This window comes from Aethalodelphis obliquidens, unplaced genomic scaffold (genome assembly GCF_003676395.1).
Source record: "Aethalodelphis obliquidens isolate GAN/ISIS:26980383/991018 unplaced genomic scaffold, ASM367639v1 scaffold8, whole genome shotgun sequence".
In the NCBI taxonomy this organism is placed as follows: Eukaryota; Metazoa; Chordata; class Mammalia; order Artiodactyla; family Delphinidae; genus Aethalodelphis; species Aethalodelphis obliquidens.
In genome coordinates this window covers 6,913,736-6,938,025 of record NW_020837952.1, presented here as the reverse complement: position 1 = coordinate 6,938,025, position 24,290 = coordinate 6,913,736, and the positions used below count along the sequence as shown (strand labels likewise).

General features: G+C 42.2%; 1 protein-coding gene and 1 long non-coding RNA gene across 2 annotated transcripts in view; one reads left to right on the top strand and one right to left on the bottom strand.

Moving 5' to 3' along the window:
- Positions 1–7,870, top strand: part of LOC113620615 (uncharacterized) — a 42,427-nt gene extending 34,557 nt beyond the window's left edge. The window contains exon 3 of the long non-coding RNA XR_003432840.1: positions 7,390–7,870. This is a non-coding gene — a long non-coding RNA (uncharacterized LOC113620615). The remainder of the gene's footprint in view (positions 1–7,389) is intronic.
- A 2,885-nt stretch (positions 7,871–10,755) lies between these two features.
- The window catches only part of LOC113620614 (17-beta-hydroxysteroid dehydrogenase type 6), a 32,939-nt gene continuing 19,404 nt past the window's right edge, over positions 10,756–24,290 (bottom strand). Inside the window, exons 2-5 of the mRNA XM_027106718.1 lie at positions 20,271–20,597; positions 17,662–17,920; positions 13,834–13,997; positions 10,756–11,334 (exon numbers count right to left, since the gene is read on the bottom strand). Coding sequence (XP_026962519.1) covers positions 11,117–11,334; positions 13,834–13,997; positions 17,662–17,920; positions 20,271–20,583 — 954 coding nt within the window. The 5' untranslated portion in view covers positions 20,584–20,597 and the 3' untranslated portion in view covers positions 10,756–11,116. The remainder of the gene's footprint in view (positions 11,335–13,833; positions 13,998–17,661; positions 17,921–20,270; positions 20,598–24,290) is intronic.

Here is a 24,290-nt window from a genome sequence, read left to right as displayed (position 1 = left end):
TTTGCGGTACGCGGGCCTCTCACTGTTGTGGCCTCTCCCATTGCGGAGCACAGGCTCCAGACGCACAGGCCCAGCGGCCATGGCTCACGGGCCCAGCCGCTCCGTGGCATGTGGGATCTTCCCGGACCGGGGCACGAACCCGTGTCCCCTGCATCGGCAGGCGGACTCTCAACCACTGCGCCACCAGGGAAGCCCGATGATGTTTTAAATTACTTAGAAAAGAATGGATTTTCACTAACTGGTATTGGAACAATTGACCATCTGTGCCAATTATCAATTTATTGTTCTTAACTCCAAATTCATTCTTCAGAACCTGCTCTGTGACAATGGACTGGACTGTTCAAGCAGTTCCTTTTTTTTTTTTTTTTAATGTTTATTTATTTAGGTGCGCCAGGTCCTTTTTTTTTTTTTTTACATCTTTATTAGAGTATAATTGCTTTATAATGTTGTTAGTTTCTGCTGTATAACAAAGTGAATCAGCTATATGTATGCATATATCCCCTTATCCCCTCCCTCTAGAGCCTCCCTCCCACCCTCCCTATCCCACCCCTCTAGGTGGTCACAAAGCACCAAGCTGATCTCCCTATGCTGTGCAGCTGCTTCCCACTAGCTCTCTATTTTATATTTGGTAGTGTATATATGTCCATGCCACTCTCTTACTTTGTCCCAGCTTACCATTCCTCACCCACCATGTCCTCAAGTCCATTCTCTATGTCTGCGTCTTTATTCCTGTCATGCCACTAGGTTCATCAGTACAAGTTTTCTAGATTTCATATATATGCGTTAGCATACGGTATTTGTTTTTCTACTTCACTCTGTATGACAGACCCTAGGTCCATCCACCTCACTACAAATAACTCAGTTTTGTTTCTTTTTTATGGCTGAGTAATATTCCATTGTATGTATGTGCCACATCTTCTTAATCCATTCATCTGTCGATGGACATTTAGGTTGCTTCCATGTCCTGGCTATTGTAAATAGTGCTGCAATGAATATTGTGGTACATGTCTCTTTTTGAATTATGGTTTTCTCCAGGTATATGCCCAGTAGTGGGATTTCTGGGTCATATGGTAGTTCTATTTTTAGTTTTTTAAGGAACTTCCATACTGTTCTCCATAGTGGCTGTATCAATTTACATTCCGAACAACAGTGCAAGAGGGTTCCCTTTTCTCCACATCCTCTCCAGCATTGTGCTGTGTCTTAGTTGTGGCACATGGGATCTTCATTACAGCATGAGGACTCTTAGTTGTGGCATGTGGACTTCTTAGTTGCAGCATGCAGACTCTTAGTTGCAGCATGCATGCGGGATCTAATTCCCCGACGAGGGATCAAACCCGGGCCCCCTGCAGTGGAAGCATGGAGTCCTAACCACTGGACCACCAGGGATGTCCCTCAAGAAGTTTCTTAAATTAAGTACTGTCAATAGAGGCTAGTAGAGGGTGTTGGAGGAACATCACGGGGGGAAGGGTGTCCTTCCTGGTGTGTGTGTGTGTGTGTGTGTGTGTGTGTGTGTGTTCCATGGCCCTTAGTGACCGCACAGTCTGAGTCTAGAACTGACGATCACCTTACTTTGGCCCTTTCAAGGCAGACAGTTTTTTTTTAATTTCTTTTTTTATTGAGATATAGTTGATATACAATATTACATAAGTTGTAGAAGCACAGCATAGTGATTCACAATTTTTAAAGGTTATATTCCATTTATAGTTATTATAAAATATTGGCTATATTCCCTGTGTTGTACAATATATTCTTTATTTTATTTTTTTTTTAATTTTAATTTTGGCTACATCAGGTCTTCATTGCGGCATGTGGGATCTTCGTCACGGCACGCAGGATCTTTTTGTTGCTGCATGCGGGTTTTCTCTCTCTAGTTGTGGCGCATGGGCTCCAGAGTGTGTGGGCTCTGTAGTTTGTGGCACGCAAGCTCTCTAGTTGAGGTGCGTGGGCTCAGTAGTTGTGGCACGCGGACTTAGTTGCCCCATGACATGTGAGATCTTAGTTCCCTGACCAAGGATCGAACCCACGTCCCCTGCATTGGAAGGCAGATTCTTTACCACTGGACCACTAGGGAAGTCCCTGTACAATATATTCTTGTAGTTTATTTATTTTATATCAATACACAGTAGTTTGTACCTCCTCATCACTACCCCTATTCTGCCCCTCCCCCCCCACGGTAACCACTAGTTTGTTCTCTATATCTGTGAGTCTGTTTCCTTTCTGTTATATTTACTAGTTTTATTTTTTAGATCCACATATAAGTGATATCATACAGTATGTGTCTTTCTCTGTCTTATTTCACTTAGCATAATACCCTCCAAGTCCATCCATGTTGTTGCAAATGGCAAAATTTCATTCCTTTTTACAGCTGAGTAGTATTCCCTTTTGTGTGTGTGTGTGTGTGTGTGTGTGTGTGTGCGTGAGCGCGTGTGTGTGTGTCTAAAGCTACCTCTCTGCAAAATAAGATTTTAAGATTTATGGAGGCAAACAAATGATTAGAGAAAGATAAAATGACTCCTGAAGGCTAAGGCTCTTCTTTGGCTTCTTTGTCTCAGACTCTGCCTCTGGCACCATCTTCCTCCTCCCCTTCTATGTTGCCTATGCCTCCTCTATACCCTCAAATCTCCCATACTAATTCTCTTGCCAAACTTCCCCTTTTCTCTGAAACTCTTCGCACTCCCTTTTCCTCTGAATTTGTCAGAACCTGTCCCTTTAAAATTAAGCCTTCTGGGACCTCCCTGGTGGTCCAGTGGTTAAGAATCCACCTTCCAATGCAGGGGATGTGGGTTCGATCCCTGGTCGGGGAACTAATATCCCACATGCTGCAGGGCAACTAAGCCCGCGTGCCTCGACCACTGAGCCCGTGTGCTCTAGAGCTCATGCGCCACAACTAGAGAGCCTGCATGCCGCAACTACTGAGCCCATGCGATCTGGAGCCCGCGTGCTCTGCAGCCCGCACGACAACAGCTAGAGAGAAGCCCGTGCGCCACAAGGAAGAGCCTGCGAGCTGCAATGAAAGATCCCGCATACCACAACGAAGATCCCGCATGCCACAACTAAGACCTGACGCAGCCAAATGATTAATTAAATTAAGCCTTCTGAGGATCCAGAGGGTAAACCATTAATTTCTTATATTCCCTGAACTAAAGTTGAACTGTAAACCATAGTCAAAGATTTTCCCAAAGTAACTGAAAATCCTCACAGATTTGCTGAGGAATTTAATATAGTCATTCAGCCATATCAGCTTGGTTTCTCTGACTTACATCAACTAGTTCATATGCTTGTCGGTGAAGGCCAGGCCCACCATTAGATGAAAATCGCTAACTGGGAAAGTCCTGTAAGTTCTCTAGAATTACAACTAGGAGACCAGCCTGTTTCTTATATGGTCAGGCTCAGGCAATCACAAGGCGACTTCATCAAGAAATTCCTAGGGATTTTCCAAAGCCTGTTGATCAGAACCAAATTCAGGCTTGCACACAAAAATCTGATGAACCTGTTCATAACTATTGTAATCAACTTCAGATTGTTTTTGAAGAAAATTCTGGTCTTCCTTCAGATGTTGATAATACCCAGCTAGCTTTTAACTCTATGTTTATTAATGGGATGAACCGGGAGATTTCCCTTTTAGTAAAAAGGACCAGGATGGAATCAGAAACTATCTCCACTCCAGATTTAGTTAATCTGGCAAACCAGCTCCCTTACACTCTCTAGATGAGTCATCTCTAAGGAAGGTCACCAAAATTCTTAATTTACAATTCTGGAAAATGAAGGCTCCTAAATGAAACCAACACCCTCCTAGTTTCTGCTATTATTGCAAAGATCCAGGACACTGGGAAAGAGATTGCTCCAAATTTAAGCACTTTAGGTGCCTTCAGCCGTCTAACCAGCCTTTCCAACTTCCTCCCAACTCTTAATGATGGGGCTCCCAGGAACTGTAGTTGGGACTCTTCCCAATCCTCCCTCCTAATCAACTTTGAGAAACATTTCTCCAGATTGGGGATGAATTTTTTCCAGGTCTAACTGACACTGGAGCCACACTCTTGGTGCTCAGCCCCACTACTATAAAGCAGCCCCTGCCTCAGAGAGCTAAAACAGTTCTAATAGTGAAGATCTCCAATGAATAGGTTAAGAGGTTCCTGCCTCTTAACCTATTGCCTTTGTTTAGGCCCTTCGAGAGAGATACGTACTTTTTCCCTTAGTAACTCTGCCCCTATTCATTCTAATATTCTTTCCATATCTGAGACTTCTTAGGAGTATTAAGCCAGAATTTCTTTCCCCCAAAAGGAGGAAATAATTCTAGAATTTGACAGTAGTCATTAAAGTAAACCACCAGGTGAATTAAATGACTCTTTGACATCTTTTATTTGTTCCATCTCTGATGTTAATAGAGCTGATTCTGGAAAAACTGATTGTTTGTCCCTATTGAATTAGCTACCATCCTTCTTATGGACAAAATCTCCAAATGATGCTGGCAAAATTTATAGTGCATCTCCCATGAAAATTCAAATAGGTCCCTCAAAACCTCTTCCCAATATTAATCAATGCCCTGTAAGTAAAGAAAGCCCTTCAAAGCATAAAGCCCATAATAGAAGATTACACAGCTCAAGGCCTCATTATCCCTTGTACTGGCCCCTGTAACACTCCCATTTTACCAGTAAGAAAATCTAAGGGCCGCGGGTGGACATTTGTCCAGGACCTCCGAGCAATAAACAACATTGTTATCCCTTGACACCCTGTTGTTCCTAACGTTATGTTACTAGCATCCATTCCCACCGAAAGTAATTTCTTTTCTGTAAATGATTTATGTAGTGCATTCTTCAGTATTCCAGTTGATGAAGCTAGCCAATACCTTTTTTCCTTCATTTGGGAAGAAAAACAATTCACTTGGACAGCAATGCCTTAGGGTTTTACTGTGAGTCCTTATTTCCTCCAAATCCTGAAAGCTGATCTGGATGATATAAAGCTCCCTGGAGGTTCTACTTTGTTGCAATATGTGGAGGATTTGATTTCTTTGCTCTCCTTCTCAAGCTTCCTCACAGGAAGAAAGTATCTACTTGCTAAAGCTTTTAACTTTAAAAAGCCATAAGGTCATCAAAGAAATTTTTCTGTTTGCCCAAACCCTGGTTTGATAGGGCAACAGTCCCCAACCTTTTGGGCACCAGGGACTGGTTTCATGGAAGGCAATTTTTCCACGGATGGGGTGGGGGGGTAGGGGGGGGGGAGGGGATGGTTCAGGCAGTAATACAAGCGACGGGAGGCGATGCGGAGCAGCAGAGGAAGCTTCCCTGCTTGCCCACCACTCACCTCCTGCTGTGCAGCCCGGTTCCTAACAGGCCACGGACAGGTACCAGTCCATAGCCCAGGGCTTGGGGACCCCTGCAAGAGATCATCTGATATGAGAACAAGGGCTACACCTAGATCCAGATAGACTTTGTGGTGTCCTAAATTTCCCCAAACCCAAAACTAAGTGAGGTTTTCTCTGGCTAGTTGGCTATTGCCAAAATTGGATTCCAAATTTCTCTTTTATGGTCAAACCTCTGTATGTTTTACTAAACAATAACAACTCTGACCCAATATTATGGACAACATAGCTTTCAAGTCCTTAAAGGAGTTTGATGAACCCAGTGCCCTTAGTCATACCAATGATCAGATTTTTTTTTTCCTTTTTGTATTTGAAAAGGAGGGAAATGCCCTTGGGGTACTCACCCAAAAACATTGGACCACCATTGACCCATTAGTGTATTATAGCCAGAAACTGAATCCTGTGGCACAGAGATTCCCCCCTACCCCCTTGCCCTAGAGCCACTACAGTCACTGCCCTTTTGGTTAAGACTATCAGAAAAATCATTATGGGATCCCCTTTAACCATTTTTGTACCTAATACAGTAGAAGCTCTCCTGAATTCTCACCACACAAAACATTTCTCAGTCAGCCACCACAACTCTTATGAAGTCTTTTTGTTAACCGCCCCTCACATTATTCTTTTATGTTGTAGTAATCTTAACGCTGCTACTCATTTTGTTGTTGTTGTTTCAATAAAAATTATACAAATTTAATGACTCTCAGGGAAGAATTAAAAACACCCCCATGTCCACATATCAGCAGAACTCAATTTATACTTGTTATTCTTTTTTTTTTAATTGAGGTATAATTGACATACAACATTATAATAGTTTCAGTTGTACAACATACATAATGATTCCATATTTGTATATATTGTGAAATGATCACCACAATAAGTCTAGTTAACATCCATCACCACACAGTTACAGAATTTTTCTCTCATCATGAGAACTTTAAAGATTTACTCTTAGCAAATTTCAATAGGCAATACAGTATTAATATAGTTGCCATGCTATGTATTATATCCCCATGACTTATGTATTTTAGAATTGGAAGTTTGTATGTTTTCATCCCCCTTTACCCATTAACCCTGCTACTCTTCTCCCCTCCATTGCCAACAAAGTCCCTCACAATTTCTTTTTTTTTTTTTTAATTTATCTATTTATTTATATTTTATTTTTGGCTGCCTTGGGTCTTCGTTGCTGGGCGTTCTCTAGTTGCAGCGAGCGGGGGCTACTCTTCATTGCAGTGTGCAGGCTTCTCATTGCGGTGGCTTCTCTTGTTGCAGAGCATGGGCTCTAGGCACGCGGGCTTCAGCAGTTGCGGCATGTAGGCTGTACAGCGCAGGATCAGTAGTTGTGGCGCACGGGCTTAGTTACTCCGCGGCATGTGGGATCTTCCCAGACCAGGGCTTGAACCCTTGTCCCCTGCATTGGTAGGTGGATTCTTAACCACTGCGCCACCAGGGAAGTCCCTCTCACAATTTCTTAATGCTGACAGATCATCTTCTCACTCTTTGTGATGATCTAAAGGAAGTTCCTTTAGGTAACACTGACTTCTTGTGGTTCACTGCTGGTTCTTATTTAAAAGGTGACAATGGCAAATATTGTGCTAGGTGTGCTACTGCAACTTCTTTTGATGGATTTTCCTACATTTGTAGGCAAATGGATTTCCTACAACTTCCTGTGTCTAATGGATATAAATATGTTTTAGTCATGATCTGTATGTTTTCACACTGCATTGAAGCCTTCCCTTGCAAGCAGGCTACTGCCGCTTCTGTGGCTAAATTCCATTTGGAAAAGATTACCCCTACCTGGGGAACTCTTCTCAAACTTCATAGTGATTGAGGAACCTATTTTACTGGCCAGGTACTTTGACAAGTTTGCACTCTTTGGCCAGTTTTACAACACTTTTACTGTGTTTACCACCCTCGATCCTCTGGTTTAGTTGAATGCACCAACAACATTATTAAGACTTATTTGGCAAAATTTGTAGAGGCCCTCCAAATACCTTAGCCAAAAGCATTGACACTGGTCCTTCTTATTTCAGATCCACCACTTCCGGAACTCATAAAGTCTCACCCTTTGAGATAGTACAGGATGCCAAACACACTTGGCTCCTGCGTCTTTTGACCCACAACTGATAAAAGGAGAGAAACTCCAGTATTGCAAAGGCCTAATTGTTTCTATTAAAAATAGCCATGTTTTGTTAGAGGAGTCTTTTCACAGTGGACTCTCAGGAGGATGAAGACCTTAAGCATCACAAGTTGCAAAATGGAGATTTCATCTATAGCAAAAGACATCTCCAGAAGAACTCTCTTCAACCTTGTTGGAGAAGCCCCTATCAGGTACTGCTAACCAACCCTTGTGCCACTGAACCCCAAGGAAAAGACTCTTGGATTCATGTGACACACTTAAAGAAAGCACCGACTAATGAGAACTTACTGTATAGCACAAGGAACTCTACTCAGTGCTCTGTGGTGACCTAAATGGGAAGGAAATCCAAAAAAGAGGGGATGTATGTATACGTACAGCTGATTCACTTTGCTATATAGCAGAAACTAACACAACATTGTAAAGCAACTACACTCCAGTAAAAATTTATTTTAAAAAAAGAAAGAAAGAAAGCACCAAACACTGACTGGACCTGTACATCATCTGGTGACCTAAAAGTAAAGATTTCCTGGAATTGAAGCAGATGACATCTGATGAGACAGCTTTTCCAAGATATCTGGGTCAGGCCTATTGGAAGTTTGTCACCAAAACTTTGATGGTGACACTATGCTTCAGATGATCTCCAATGTCTATTTTCTTGATAACATATGGACTTTAGATAAAAAGAAGTGCCTGAGTGGGGCTTCCCTGGTGGTGCAGTAGTTAAGAATCCACGTGCCAACACAGGGGACATGGGTTCAAGCCCTGGTCCGGGAAGATCCCACGTGCCATGGAGCAACTAATCCCGTGCACCACAACTAGTGAGCCTGCACTCTAGAGCCTGCGAGCCACAACTACTGAAGCCCACACACCTAGAGCCTGTGCTCCGCAACAAGAGAAACCACCGCTATGAAAAGCCCGTGCACTGCAACAAAGAGTAGCCCCCACTCGCCACAATTAGAGAAAGCCCGCATGTAGCAATGAAGACCCAACGCAGCCAAAAAATAAAATAAATTTATATATAAATTTATATATAAAAAAAAAGAACAAAGCTGGAGGCATAACCCTCCCAGACTTCAGACAATACTACAAAGCTACAGTAATCAAAATAGCATGGTATTGGCACAAAAACAGACATATGGATCAATGGAACAAAATACAGAGCCCAGAAATAAACCCACACACCTATGGTCAATTATTCTTCGACAAGGTAGCAAGAATATACAATGCAGAAAAGACAGTCTCTTCAGCAAGTAGTGATGGGAAAGTTGGACAGCTGCATGTAAATCAATGAAGTTAGAACACTCCCTCACACCATACACAAAAACAAACTCAAAATAGCTTCAAGACTTAAATATAAGACTATAGGGACTTCCCTGGTGGCACAGTGGTTAAAAATCCACTTGCCAACGCAGGGGAGACAGGTTTGAGCCCTGGTCCAGGAAGATCCCACATGCTGCAGAGCAGCTAGGCCCATGAGCCACAACTACTGAGCCTGCGCTCTAGAGTCCGCGAGCCACAACAACTGAGCCCACATGCTGCAACTACTGAAGCCCATACGCCTAGAGCTCGTGCTCTGCAATGGCACCTAGGAGCCACTGCAATGACAAGACTGCACACTGCAACGAAGAGTAGCCCCCACTCGCTGCAACTAGAGAAAGCCCGCGTGCAACAAAGAAGACCCAATGCAGCCAAAAATAAAAATAAATTTTAAAGTAATTTAAAAAAAAAGACTATAAATGATACCATACAACTCCTAGAAGAGAACATAGGCAAAACATTCTCTGACATCAATCATAGCAACGTTTTCTTAGGTAAGTCTCCCAGGCGATAGAAATAAAAGCAGAAATAAATAAATGGGACCTAATCAAATTTACAAGCTTTTGCACAGCAAAGGAAACCGGGGGGAAGGGTTGGGGGAAGGGATAGTTAGGGAGTTTGGGATCAATATGTAAACACTGCTATATTTAAAATGGATAACCAACGAGGACCTACTGTATGGCACAGGGAACTCTGCTCAATATTATGTGGCAGCCTGAATGGGAGGGGAGTTTGGGGGAGAATGGATACATGTATAAGTATGGCTGAGTCGCTTTGCTGTGCACCTGAAACTATCATAACATTGTTAATTGGCTATACTCCAATATAAAATAAAAAGTTTTAAAAAAACATTAAGAAACTATTATAAATCAGGGTACAGGGACATGAAAATTAAGTCAAAGTGTGATCCTGTATTGGATCAGTTGAAATGGAATGGATAATTCTATGATCCATTTAACTATCTAAAGAATACTACTGAAAGTATTCTGAAATCAGAGAAAACAGGTGAAAATATTAAAGTGAATAAAAAATTATGCAAATAAAAAAGCAAGGTAGGGAGTTCTCTGGTGGTTAGGATTCCAGGCTTTCACTGCCATGGCCTGGGTTCAATCCCTGGTCGGGGAACTGAGATTCCACAAGCCTCAGCATGGCTCAAAAAAAAAAAAAGAAAAAGAAAGGTAATAATTAACTCCAAGAAAAACAAAAAAAAATCACATGCTAATAATGCAAACACTATTAATTTAACTGAAATGTGATAAAAATTATATTAGAAATATGGGGATAAAGGAAATGGTCAGGAAAGTGGTGTAAAAAGCTAAATTCTCATTTACCCTAACAGGAAGTTAATTGAGAATATCTAAAATTAATAAATCAAGAAAAACAGTATGAAGTATATTATTCAGAAATATAGCAGTAAATACCAGAAAAAAATAGCTAAAAGTCAAAAGCATTCACCTCTGAGGAACAGCAATGAAGGTGGCGAACTGTTTGTTGTGCTTTCATTTTTAAGCTTTTGAGTATTAACTGAATTTTTAACTATGTATGTGTATATTATTTTGATTTAAAAATTAAAAATCATGGGCTTCCCTGGTGGCGCAGTGGTTCAGAGTCTGCCTGCCGATGCAGGGGACACGGGTTCGTGCCCCGGTCCGGGAGGATCCCGCATGCCGCGGAGCGGCTGGGCCCGTGAGCCATGGCCGCTGGGCCTGCGCGTCCGGAGCCTGTGCTCCGCAACGGGAGAGGCCACAACAGTGAGAGGCCCGCGTACCGCAAAAAAAATAAATAAATAAAAATAAAAATCATTTCTTTTTAAATAAGGAAGAAATATATCCCAAAACAGCTGGCAAATAGGGAGGAGAAAACAAAATTAAACATTTACTAGAAGTACCAAAGTATAGACCCATTTCAAGTTAAGGATGAACAGATCCACATTTCTCAATAGTCCTTGAGCAATAGTTTATCACAGCACAGAACAGCTATTCATTTACATTAAAAAATAACATCAAAACAAGCTAAATTGTTTCTGGTCTACTCTGTTTAATAGGGCAAGGAAGATTGATGCATTTTGGAAATACTATCATCAAAAGATGGTTAAAATGGTAAAGATTTATCACCTAAAGGTGTAAGCTTTGGATATCTGGAATAAAAACCTATTGGTTCTCTGATGGTGCCAGATAAATGAGTTTAGGCAAGAAAGTTTATTGTTACAAAAAGTATAGATGACACATAAAGATTATTGGGACACTAACAATCAATGTCAGATTTTTGTCTTCTTCATTTCAAGAGCCACCAACCCGTTTTCTTTAGACTGCCTGGGCTGGTTTGGGCCAAGATCTAGTCAATATGTAGTCTGCCAGTGATGTAGGTAAATAAGATAGAGGGATGAAGAAAAATTTAGCATCCCAGCCAGCTGAGTATCGAGTGCGGGGATGAACAGATGTCAGGGCATGTTCCATACAGTCAGTAACCAGGTTCAGGTTTGTGCTACAACTCAACATCCCTTGTTTCAGGAGATCGTGATCTGTGTACAAAAAGAAAAATGGTGGTCAGCAATCTTATTGCTTATATTTTTAAGATCCTGTTGCATGCAGTCACAGAAGTCTAATTACATTTAATTGCCACAAGGATTAGGCCAATCAGACCTGTGCTTCGCAATATAACAGCCACTAGCCACATGCAGCTAATGAGCACTTAAAATACAGCTAGCGTGACTGAAAACTGAATTTTGGGGGGGTGGGAGGTGTTGCTGCGCAGCACAGCTTGCGGTATCTTAGTTCTTCGACCAGCGACTGAAGCCGGGCCCCAGCAGTGAAAGTGCCAAGTCCTAACCACTGGACTGCCAGGGAATTCCCTGAAAACTGAATTTTTTAATTTAATTGATTTTTTTCCCCCTCCCCACCCCCCAATTGAATTGATTTTAATTTTAAAACTCAACTCTGTTATTGGAAAACTTCTAAGTATGTTTGGAACAATGTAGGTATGTGAATCTACTTTTTCAACTGGAAATTTTTTAACATCTTTATTGAGATAATTCACATTCATAAAAACCATCCATTTAAAGTATACAAATCAATGACTTTTAGTATATCCAGAGTTGTGCAACCATCACCACAATCTAAGTTTAGGACATTTTCATCATCCCAAAAAGAAACGCCATACCCATTAGCAATCACTCCCATTTCCTGCCAACCCACCCAGCCCTAGGCAAAAACCAATCTACTTTCTGTCTCTATGGCTTGCCTTTTCTGGACACTTCATGTAAATAGAATCATACATTGTGGTCTTTTGTGACTGGCTTCTCTCAGGGGCAAAATGTTCTCAAGGTTCATCCTGTCATAGCATGGATCAGTACTTCATTTCTTTTAATTGCCAAGTAATATTCCATTGTGGGGCTATACCACATTTTGTTTACCCATTCAACAGTCGATGGACATCTGAACTGTTTCCACTCTGGGGCTCTTATGAATAATGCTGCTGGTAACCGTAAATTGTATTAATCCAAATACAGAAGAAGTACCTCCTAGGAAAATTTAGCATGCAAGTTGAGATGTGCTATAAGTGTAAAATACACACCAATTTTCAAAGACTAATAGGAAAAAGAATATAAAATATCTTATTAATAGCTTTTATATTGATAATAAATGTTGAAATGATAGTATTTTGGATATATCGGTCTTAAATAAAATGTATTATTAAAATTTGTTTAACCTGTTTCTTTTCCTTTTTTAGAAAGTAGCTACTAGAAAATTTAAGATTACATATGTGGCTGTCATATATCTGTTGGACAGCACTGATCTAGATTATTCTGATCCATGGACAAGTATATGAACAATTTCAACTCCTTAAATCATGAAATACATATATCTCTCCTTTTACATATTGTCACTTCTTAGTAAATTCTATTTTCCTTTGATTTCTATTGCCAAACTACATGTACTCGCAAGGGGAAACAAATTCCCTAATAGTTTAAAACTTTAGGTGGAGAAGAGCTTAGAACAATGGCTGTGCCCCTGACATGTTAGGAACTGTAGTTCTCTAGCTTGAGTTCTGAGAGGCTGAGGAAGTTTGCTGTCAGCTAGCTTTTCCTTGTTCCAATTTCTCTCCCCTTTGTCGATGGTGACTCTCTTACGCCTGATGCACCTAGAAGACAGGGTTGTAGGTCGGGACTCTTCTGTCTGCACATCCCCCTTCTTTTCTCTGTACCGCAATATCACCCAAAGCCAAGCACAGGACTACTGCTACCCACCACGGGGCCTTTTTGTGAAAGGGAAAAGAGAGCTGCTCCCTTTGCCCTTGGCAAGCTGCTGACTGCTCTGTGTGAAGAAAAAGCATCCCTTCCCCCCAGGAAGGTGCAGACCCACACAGTGCGCATGACTTAATTCTACTTAGAGGACTGCCTTCCCTGTTCCCCCAAAACTGCCTCCTCCTCCAGATTATCAGAATGGCATTCTTACACGAAATTAAACCATCTCACTCCTACCAGGCTCCCAGGGCCTGCACATGAGGTCTAGCCTCTGCGAATGGCCAATAGGGCCCTGCAAATCCGGTCCTAACTCACTTACCTCTCCCCACCTATATATACCCTCCCTCCCCTCACAATAAAACGTGGAGTTTGTGGCTTGGCTGTTACCCAAAGGGTAGATAATATTGAAGGCTGAACTTTAGTTAAGCAGGCCCCCACACCAGTCCTGACAAACTGTGGAGGGCACCCCCTCCCAAGACCCAGAGGCTCCATGCCTCTAACCATGTAATATCTCCCTGGTGCGCAGGTGGCCAGGCTCACAGGTGACAAGGCAGGGCAGGCCCTGGCCCTAGGCTGCCTGTATGGCCTCTTCCTCAGCCACAACAGCCATCACCAAGCCAACCATGAAGGCACTGGGACCTTCCTGAACCCCTCTTGTCCTGGGAAGGCTTTGTTTAAGGAGCTTTTTTCTCAGAAGATCTACCAATCATTCTCCACCAACCCTCTTTGTCCTTCTCATGCAAGGTTATCCATTATACCGTCAAAAGAAAAGCTCACAGGTATCAAAAAACTTCTGTCCATAGGACTCCTTAATATGCACAGGGACTTCTTTCCAGACTTGTTTCGCTGCCTCTGAGGACTTCTGCAAATCTGACATTCCTGTTCTGAAGTAGCCGGGTTCAATTATGCTGATTTTCACCCCGAAATGTTGAAGCTCACGCCTAGGAAAAAGAAATTCTCAAGTTAACTCCTCTGATTGAAAGATACCACAATTTCAACGTTCTCAGGGAAAAAACAAAACAGAACAAAAAATAGTTATAAAAACACCTTTACTGAATATTTTAAAGAATAAAGAAATGGAAAGGAAAAAAATAAAATTTTAAACATCCCTAGATGCCACAATTGGGACATGATTATACAAACCACCATAACCATTCAATCCCACACCCACTCATTTAACAGAGTCATTAAGTTTCTACCATGTGCTATACACTGGAAATATGAAAACGACAAAGAATAATAAAGAAAATTAGCATTTTTATGGAATCTACTGTGCTAAGTGTTTTACATGCACAACCTCAGTAAATTAAGACTCTGTTCACCACCCCAAAAAGCTCACAGTGGGTGAGTCTGACAAGTAAGCAAATAATTGCAATACAATTCAAAAGAATTTAAAGGAGAGGTATTCAAGGGGCTACATAAGTAGAGAGGAGGATATAGATTTTCTGAGGGAGTCAGAGAAGGCTTCAGTGAGGAGAAAATGTTTCAGTTGAGCTTCGAAGGATAAAGAGGAAATTTCCCAGTGAGGAAAGAGGTGGAATGGAATACCAGGCAGCAGAAACTGTACACAGAGCGCAGGGGGCTGTGCAAAATTACAGTGTGTTCAAAGACAGCAAGAGACCATTAGTGGAATATGATGTGGGCATTAAAATAACAGGCCATTGGTCGTTCCAGAATATTCGGGTTAGTTCAAAAAACAGTTCCAAAAATACTTATCAGGAGCTGTGTACGTGCCAGGCACTGTGCTAAGTGCCGCCTTCACCAAGTAAAGTAAGATGACATGGCGCACCATGTGAGAGGTATTCTCTCAGTACTCCAGGGACAGTGATGAGGGGTGCTCCCTGATCTAGAGGTTCAAGCAGCCTCGTTCGAGAAGATGAAGCCCAAGCTGATGTCAAGGAGAAATGTTTGGAACCATGGTCCATAAGAATGTAAAACATAAAGCATCATGAGTCTCTAAAGCCATGAGTGGTTCTCAAAGTGTAGACCCCAGATCAACAGCATCAGCGTCTGGGAGCTGGTTGGAAATGCAGATTATTGAGCCCCAGTCCAAACTTACAGTCAGAAACTCTGGGGGTGAGAACCAATAATCTGTTTGAACAAGCCCTTCAGGTGGCTCTGAGGCATGCTAAAAGTTAAGAACCACTGCTCTAAAGGAAAAGCCTCCCTTATCAAACCCAAACCTAAAACTTTCCAAGTCAGAGCTTCAGAAAATGATTCTCCAGGTGCCTGTGCGTGCTGGGGAAGAAGGAGGGGCTACGCAAGCCAGGGGTGCTTCAGCCCTCTACATTGCACCTCCCCTTGCAGCTTTCTCACAGATTCCCAACACACCACAACATCTCCAGCCCCTCTAAAACTCCAGTCCAAATGTGGGACAAAACTTCCTGTTTAATCCTTAGCACAATTAAGGCAAACTGGAATTTTCTAAAGGAATTAGTGATTTAAGGTTGGAAGGGCATATCTTTGTTCTTGGTCTGGGAATGAGTCAAGGAGTCCAAGAGTCATGAGTGGTAGTAAATCAGAAGGCAGCAGCCCTGTGGAAATAGACAGGATGTTGGGTAGGCAGAAAGCCAGACAAGGTGCCTGCCACATAGTAACAACTCATGTAGTGTCCACGGTTATTTCCCTATTCCCTTCCTGAGCAGATAATATAGGCACAATGTATTAGATATATACCAGTCATGGCATGTGGTAGGCTAAATAATGGCCCCCAAAGATATCAGGTCCTAATCCCCGGAACCTGTAAATATTACCTTATGTGGCAAAGATTTTGCAAGTTTGATTGAGTTAAGGATCTTGAGATAGGAAAACTGTGCCAGATTATCTGGGTGCATCCTAAATGCAATCACAACTATCCTTATAAAAGAGGCAGAGGTAGATTTGAAGACCAACAGAGGAAGAGAAGGCAGCATGATCATGAAAGCAGAGATTGGAGTGATGTGGCCACAAGCCAAGGAATGCTGGCAGCCACCAGAAGCTGGAAGAGGCAAGTAATGAATTCTCTCCTAGAGCCTCCGGAAGGAACGTGGCCCTGTCAACAACTGATTTTAGCCCAGTGATACTGATTTCAGACTTCTAGACTCCAGAACTCTGAGGGAATAAATATGTGTTGTTGTAGGACACCATATACCATAAATTACTTGTGGTAATTTATTACAGCAGCCATAGGAAGCTAATACATGGTGCCTATAATATTTATAGCTCATTTCCAAGTGAAACTGCCCTAGAGTCAGCCCCTGCTAAGGGAGAGTCTGTGCAGCACTATTTTGTACCATGTGACTGCACCCTCATGTCTGTAGCTGACTGGACCAGGAATGGTACTTGATGGGAGGGGAGCCCCTCTCAGGGCTAGACAGTGACTCTGCCTGTTATTACCTATATGGCCTTGGCAAATTACTGAACCTCTGTGCCTCAGTTTCCCTAGATATAGTCAACACAATAAAGATAAAATAATTCCTTTCTCATTGGGTTGCCATGAAAATTAAATGATTTATTAGATGGAAAGTACTCACAACAGTGCCTGACACATAATAAGTGCAAAAAATATCACATGATGCGGTGTCACCCGGCACACAAAAAATGAACTCAGCCAGTAGGAATCTCTGTCTCAGAAATTAAAATATAAGGGGGACTATAATAAGAAGGAGCAGCTGATAGAGGGACATGAGGCTGAAATGATGTATTTTAAAAAACCAGGAGGTAGAGGCAGGGCAATTAGGGATTGTGGCAAACTGAAGCTATAAGAAAGAAAAGAAGCTATTAGATAAAGAAAAGATATACAGAGTAAAGGGATGGAAAAAGTTAGTTAGAAGCAGATGAGCACCAGAAAGAGTCACTGTGAAGAAACGAGGACAGGTTTACTTCAAGGAGGAAAGAAGACAGTCATCCTCTCTCCAGAAATGAAATTTTCTTAAGGATAAACCTTGAGAGTTAAAATGTGATGTGGTGACAGTAGACAGAGACTTGGGGTCAAAACACAGGTCTGCCAAATCATGGTCGTTGCAGCTGAACTTTGAGAAAGATACCAAAATCTGAGCCTCAGTTTCCTGTATAAAACAGACTAGTGATAATACCTACACATCAGATTTTGGAAGTGATGAAATAAGATAATGCAGATGAGGGCTTCCCTGGTGGCGCAGTGGTTAAGAATCCACCTGCTGGGACTTCCCTGGTGGCGCAGTGGTTAAGAATCTGCCTGCCAATGCAGGGGACACGGGTTCGAGCCCTGGTCCGGGAAAATACCACATGCCACAGAGCAACTAAGCCCGTGCGCAACAACTATTGAGCCTGCGCTCTAGAGCCTGCAAGCCACAACTACTGAGCCACGTGCCACAACTACTGAGGCCTGCGTGCCTAGAGCCTGTGCTCCGCAGCAAGAGAAGCCCTAGCAATGAGAAGCCCGCACACCGCAACGAAGAGTAGCCCCCACTCGCCGCAACTAGAGAAAGCCTGCGCGCAGCAACGAAGACCCAACGCAGCCAAAAATAAAATTGTTTTTAATTTTAAAAATTAAGAAAAAAGATAATGTAGGTGAAAGTGACTAGCATGGTGTCTAAGACATATTTAAGTGCTCAGTAGTTGCTTTTGTTTTAACTTGAGAGTTACCTCAGAATATCTGAAAAGGCTTGCACTCCATACTTGGTGCAAGAGTAGACTCCTCCAAAGAAAGCAATTCTTCCCAGAATGCTGGAGACATTGACAATCCTCCCCTGTGCTCTCCTTACCAAGGGAAGCATGTTCAAGGTCACCTCTATCAAACCAATGAGGTTCACTTTGAGGGTATCCATACAGGCCTCAATCTTCAGCCACTCAGTGTAGCCATGCGGGTGAAAAACGCCTGCGTTGTTGACCAGACCCCAGAGCCCTGAAACAATAAAAATCAAAGCAGGAGTTCAGTTTCACACAAAAACGACAGACTTCTACCTTGATCGATCTTCCTGCTGAAGACAACTGAAAATGCTAGACAAAACATATTTTTTCAATCTTCTTAAACACATCTATCACTAAGAAGGTAAAGGAAGTTCAGGCCAAAAACTAAGAGAAGGCACAAATCCAGAGAGGATAAACAGAGCCCTGACGCTAGCTTTTGATTCGAGGGAGTTTGCCAACCAGTGTGACTTTGAACTTTAGTATTTATAGCATCAAAAAACATATACAATAAGAAGACACGAAGTCCAGGGCCCACCTAAGGTAGGGAGTCTAATAAAAGACACTTTCTGCATTAAACTGGAATCCTAAATGGCTACACTATCTCTTTAGTGATAGAGATAGAAAGGACTTTCAAAGGACTGAAAGTAAAACTGCCTATCTTGAGCTCTGGTGTTGGGGGGAGGAGGGAAGAATCGGCCCCAAGGACCAAAAGAAAAGAAGATTTGGTGGAGATGAGATAATAAGAGTCCTTCCTCCTTTAGATTTGGTGAGTTTGAGGTTCCAGCAGAATTTCCAGATGAGAAAGCCAGCAAGTAGTTGGGAATTCAGGGAAGAAATAATTTAGAAATCAAGGACAAAAAGGTAATAGGTTAAACTATGGGTAACTAGGGTCCATTCAACATTTGTTGAACCCTTAACACGTACCAGACAATATGTCGGAAACTGGAAATACAATAATGGGTAAGAGAGGTCCATGTCCTCAAGGAGCACACTCTCTAACAGATGGGAAAACAATAAAAATAATAATAACAATACAGTAGAAATAAACCACTGTGCGCAGCACAGAGGCTATAATTACCCATAACACCTGACTCTAGAGTCAAGAACATCCTCAGGTAGGAGTAACATTTTAAAGTCAACTTTCTAATTTAAAGTAAATTAAAAAAAAAAATTCCTCAATCCAAACAAAACAATTTTATTACTAGTTTGCAACTCCTAGGATGAATATATATTTAGGGGGTCCAATTATCAGGAGCTATTGAATCATAAAACAAGTGGAGGAAAAAGAAGGGGATCAAAGAGGATTTGGATAATATCCAGAGAAAATGAAACTTAGAAAAGAGAATTTATCCATAATTGCCAAAAATTAAAACCAACCAAGATGTCCTTCAGTAAGTGAATGGATAAGCAAACTGTGGTACCTACAATGGAATATTATTCAGTGATAAAATGAAAGGAGCTATCAAGCCACAGAAAAACATAGAGGGACATTAAATGCATATTGTTAAATGGAAGAAGTCAGTCTAAAAGACTTCATACAATATGATTCCAACTACATGACATTGGGGAAAAGGCAAAACTATGGAAACAGTAAAAAGCTGTGTACTTGCCAAGGTTTGGGGGGAGGTGGGGAGAGCAGAGGAGATGAATTGGTGGAGCACAGAGGATTTTTAGGGCACTGAAATTATTCTACATTATTGTACTATAACGGTAGATACAGGATAGTTTACACTTGGCAAAACCCATAGAACCGTACAACACAAAGTGGATCCTAATGTAAACTATGGACTTTAGTTAATGATAATGTATCAATATTGGTTTATCAATGTAATAAATGTACTACACCAATGCAAGATATTAATAACAGGAGAAACTGTAAGAGGGGGGTTGTATATGGGAACTCTGTACTTTTCAACTTTTCTATAAACCTATAACTGCTCTAAGAGATACAGTCTATTAATTACAAAAAGTAAAATAGGGCTTCCCTGGTGGCGGAGTGGTTGAGGATCCACCTGCCGATGCAGGGGACGTGGGCTCGTGCCCCGGTCCGGGAGGATCCCACGTGCCGCGGAGTGGCTGGGCCCGTGAGCCCTGGCCGCTGAGCCTGCGCGTCCGGAGCCTGTGCTCCGCAACGGGAGAGGCCTCAGCAGTGAGAGGCCCGCGTACCGCAAAAAATAAAATAAAATAAAATAAAAGACCAAAGGCCGACTTCCAGGGATGTCTATATTTTAGATAGTAGAAGAATCAGATGTCTATATTTTAGATAGTAGAAGAATCAGATTCTTAAGAACACCTTGAAAATTCTTCAGACATAAAGAATTGCGGTTGTAAACACTCCACTTGCAAGGTGAGATAACAGCCTCAAATCTACTGGGTTCATTTTTCAATGTTACCTTGTTAAGGAAATGAAACACTGCAGAAGATCACAACTGTCCTTCAAATGACAAAGCCAGCTTTTCAAGCCCTGCTTTTGAGATTATATATATATAATATATATATATATACACATAAAACTTTAACATCTTCATTCCTAAGTAAATGAAAGAAAAAATACTTCTCCATACCTCTGTTCCCCACACGCTCCTTCACCCACTCAGTGGCCGCAGCGATGCTCTCAGTCTTGGTGACGTCCAGGATCACCGTCTCCAACCTGTCTGATGTCTGGTTCCTCAGCTGCTCGGCCCCCTGCTCCGTCAGACATGCAGCCAGAACCCTCAAGCCTCGCAGGTGCAGCTGCCTGGCCAGCAGGTTCCCGAAGCCCGAGTCACAGCCCGTGATGAAGACGAACTTGTCCTGGAGGTGGCTCACCACCTGCCTCTCCCGGTACCAGCGCAGGAGGTAGTACAGGCCCACAAGGACCGCCAGGTACAGCCACATGGTGAGGGGACCTCCTTCGAAAGAAAAAGAAGGGGGACTTCCCTGGTGGCGCAGTGGCTAAGAATCCGCCTGCCAATGCAGGGACACGGGTTCAAGCCCTGGTCCAGGAAGATCCCACATGCTGCAGAGCAACTAAGCCCGTGCGCCACAACTACTGAGGCTGCGTGCCACAACTACTGAAGCCCGAGCGCCTAGAGCCCGTACTCCGCAACAAGAGAAGCCGCTGCAATGAGAAGCCTGCGCACTGCAATCAAGAGTAGCCCTCTCTTGCCGCAACTAGAGAAAGCCCGCGCGCAGAAACGAAGACCCTACACAGCCAAAAATAAATAATTTTTAAAAAAAAGAAAAGAAAAAGAGCTTTCATTTTATTCCTTCCTTTTTTCTTTCACTAGTATTTACTGAGTATTGACTATGTGCCAGGCATTGCACTAAGTGCTGGGACTCTGTATTAACTAATACTTGGTCCTACCCTCTAGCCACAGTCTAGAGGGGGGAGTCAGGGAAGTAACCAAACAAATGCACTGCAATGTGGTAGGTGCCAAACAGAAGTATATACAGTCTAATGAGACTATAAAGGAGGGTGACCCACTGCCTGCAAAGTTAGAAACGGATTCACAGAGGCAGTGATTTTGGAACTACTTCCAACAAAATAGTTAAGAGTTCAAAAAGTGGACAAGGCGGGTGGCGGGGGTGGGGGTGTGTGTGATGAATTGGGGGATTGGGACTGACATATATACACTAATATGTATGAAATGGATAACTAATAAGAACCTGCTGTATAAAAAAATAAATAAAATTCTAAAAAAAAAAAAAGTGGACAAGGATAAAAGGACATTCCAGGCAGCAATAGTGTGTACATGAATGGAGTGGTGAGCAGCATAAAACTTCCTGATACCTGTGAGAAGTTCAGATGATGCAGAGAGCACACGAAGGAAGAAATGGAAGATGAGGTAGTGAAGGGCCAGACTAGGAAGGGTCCTGTGGGTCACACTAAGAAATCTGGAGGTTATCTTATAGGCAACAAGGGTGTGCCATTAGAAGGTATTAAACTGAAGACTAATGTCCAGATTTAGCTTTAGCAAGATCTGTCTCACAGTGGGAGTGGAGGATGGATTAAACAGGAAGGGGTGTGATGAAGGCAAAGAGATTAGTTAAGAGACCCAGCAGTTTGGGTGAGACATTGCAGCCAAAGCAGTTTGTAAATATAGACCAATCAGATGCATTATTGAAATGAGTGTTCAGAGATGCCTACCTTTCTATACGTAGTTCTAGAGAAACATCCACCATTTGGGGCAATCTATAGTTGTTGGCTGAACTAACATATGACTCATAAAGTCATAGGCAGAGGTCAAAGATGGGTGTGGGCCCACTAGGACATCATAAGGCCTACACAATGCCTACCTTAGCTTGGCTTTAAGGTCCTCCCGTGCTCTGGCCCTTGATTTCCTTCTTAGCTTTCTCTTTTACCACACCTCTTTTGCACCCTACTCTTTAGTCATAATAAGCACCCTGCAGTACTCCACACAGTACAGGCTTTTCATGCCTCAGCATACAACTCTCTCTACAATTCCTTCTTTCCCAGCTCTCATCCACTTGACAAATAATACTCATCTGTTAAGCCTCCACTGAACCATCATTTTCATTCAACAAACATCAATTCAACATCTACTATGAGTCAGACATGATGTTAGGCACTGATACACACAAGTGAACAAAACAAGGTTCCATTATTCATTGAATTCACAGTCTAAGTGTAAAGACTGACAAGAAAACAATGCAATATACAGTCGTCCCTTGGTAGCCACAGAGGACTGGTTACAGGACACTTCACAGATACCAGAATCTGAACATGTTTACATCCCTTATGTAAAATGGCATAGTATTTGCATATAACCTATGAACAACCTCCCGTACACTTTTTTTCTTTTTTAACATCTTTATTGGGGTATAATTGCTTTACAATGGTGTTTTAGCCGTACACTTTAAATCATCTCTAGATTACTTATAATACTTAATTCAATCTAAGTGCTATGGAATAGTTGTAAACACAATGTAAATGCTATGTATCGATAATTAGTTATAAAAACAATGTAAATGCTATGTAAATAGTTGCTGGCATGCAGCAAATTCAAGTTTTGCCTTTTGGAACTTTCTGGAAATTTTTTTTCTAATATTTTTGATCTGTGGATGATTGAATCTGCAGGTGCAAAACTCGTAGATATAGAGGGCCAACCACAATAGAAGTAAGGGCAGGATGCTGTTGGAGCATACAGGAGAGGCTTCCAAGCCAGTCCAGGGAGATCTGAGAAGTTTCCTAGTGAGAGTAAAATATAACTTGAGATCTAAAGCATAATAAACTAAAAACAAAAGCAGCTAATGCTTGCATAGCACTTGCTGTGTATCAGGCCCTGTTCTAAGCATTTCACATATATTAACTTATTGAATTCTCACCACAGCCCCATAAGGCAGGTCCTGTCAATATCCCTGTGTGTCGGTTCAGATGCCAAGACAGAACTAGACAGGCAAGGGACTCACTGAAGGAAACAACTTATAGAGAATAAAGGGGGCAAGTGTAGGAATAGGTGCCAATACATGTCTGACACCTCTGAAAGAAGAGAGAGAAGAAAAAAGGAATTAAAAGGAAGAAGCTTTAACTACAGTTCAGCCCTGAGAAAGTCTCAGCTAGGCTGATGAGGGTCCTGGAGCAAAGATTGCCAGTAGAGTCCCACATTGGGCCGAACTGGTTAGAACTTTCAGTCCCACCTCCAGGGAGAGGAGAGGGGCTGGAGATTGAGTTCAATCACTAATGGCTAATGATTTAAATCAATTATGCCTAAGTAATGAAGCCTCATCAAAACCAAAAAGAACAGGGTTCAGAGAGCTTCCAGGTGAACATATGGAGATTCAGGGAAAGTGGTGTACTCGGAGAGGGCATGGAAGCTCTGCACCCTTTCCCCATAACTTGCCCTAAGCATCTCTTCCATCTGGCTGCTCCTGAGTTGTATGCTTTTTTAATAAACTAGTAATCAGATAAGTAAAATGTTTCTCTGAGTTCTGTTAGCCACTCTAGCAAATTAATCGAACCCAAGGATGGGGTTGTTGGATCCTCCAATCTATAGCCAGTCCGTCAGAAGCACAGATGATAATCTGGGCTTGCAACTGGTGTCTGAAGTGAGGGGTGAAGAGGGTAGTCTTGTAGGACTGAACCCTTGACCTGTGGAATCTGATGCTGTCTCCTGGTAGTTAGTGTCAGAACTGAGTTGAATTGTGGGACACCTAGCTGGTGTCACAGAGAATTGCTTGTTGTAATTGGGTCCAGAACTGTTAAGGGTATAGGGGAATAAAATTATAGGAGGCAGTGAAGGGGAGAAAACAGTGGATAGAGACATTTAATACTCCCTCCCTCCTCTTCTCTTTCTCTCCTTTTCCCCCTCCCCCCACCTCCCTATTCTCTCCCCTCCCCCAAGCTTTCTGCTCTCTCCAATCTGAGAGCTCTGTGTTCTCTAGCCAGCTGCCTCTGTTCTGCCCAACTGTCATTCTCTGGTGCACTGTAGTAACAGAGCTTCATCCTGCTTGTTTACTGACTAAAAGGGTAATTTCCTGATGCCAGTCAAAGATGAAAATCCATTTCCCCCATTAGGAAGAAGCTTGGAACCCACAGCCTCTCTGGGTATTACTACTATTCAACCATCACCGAGCAAGAAGAC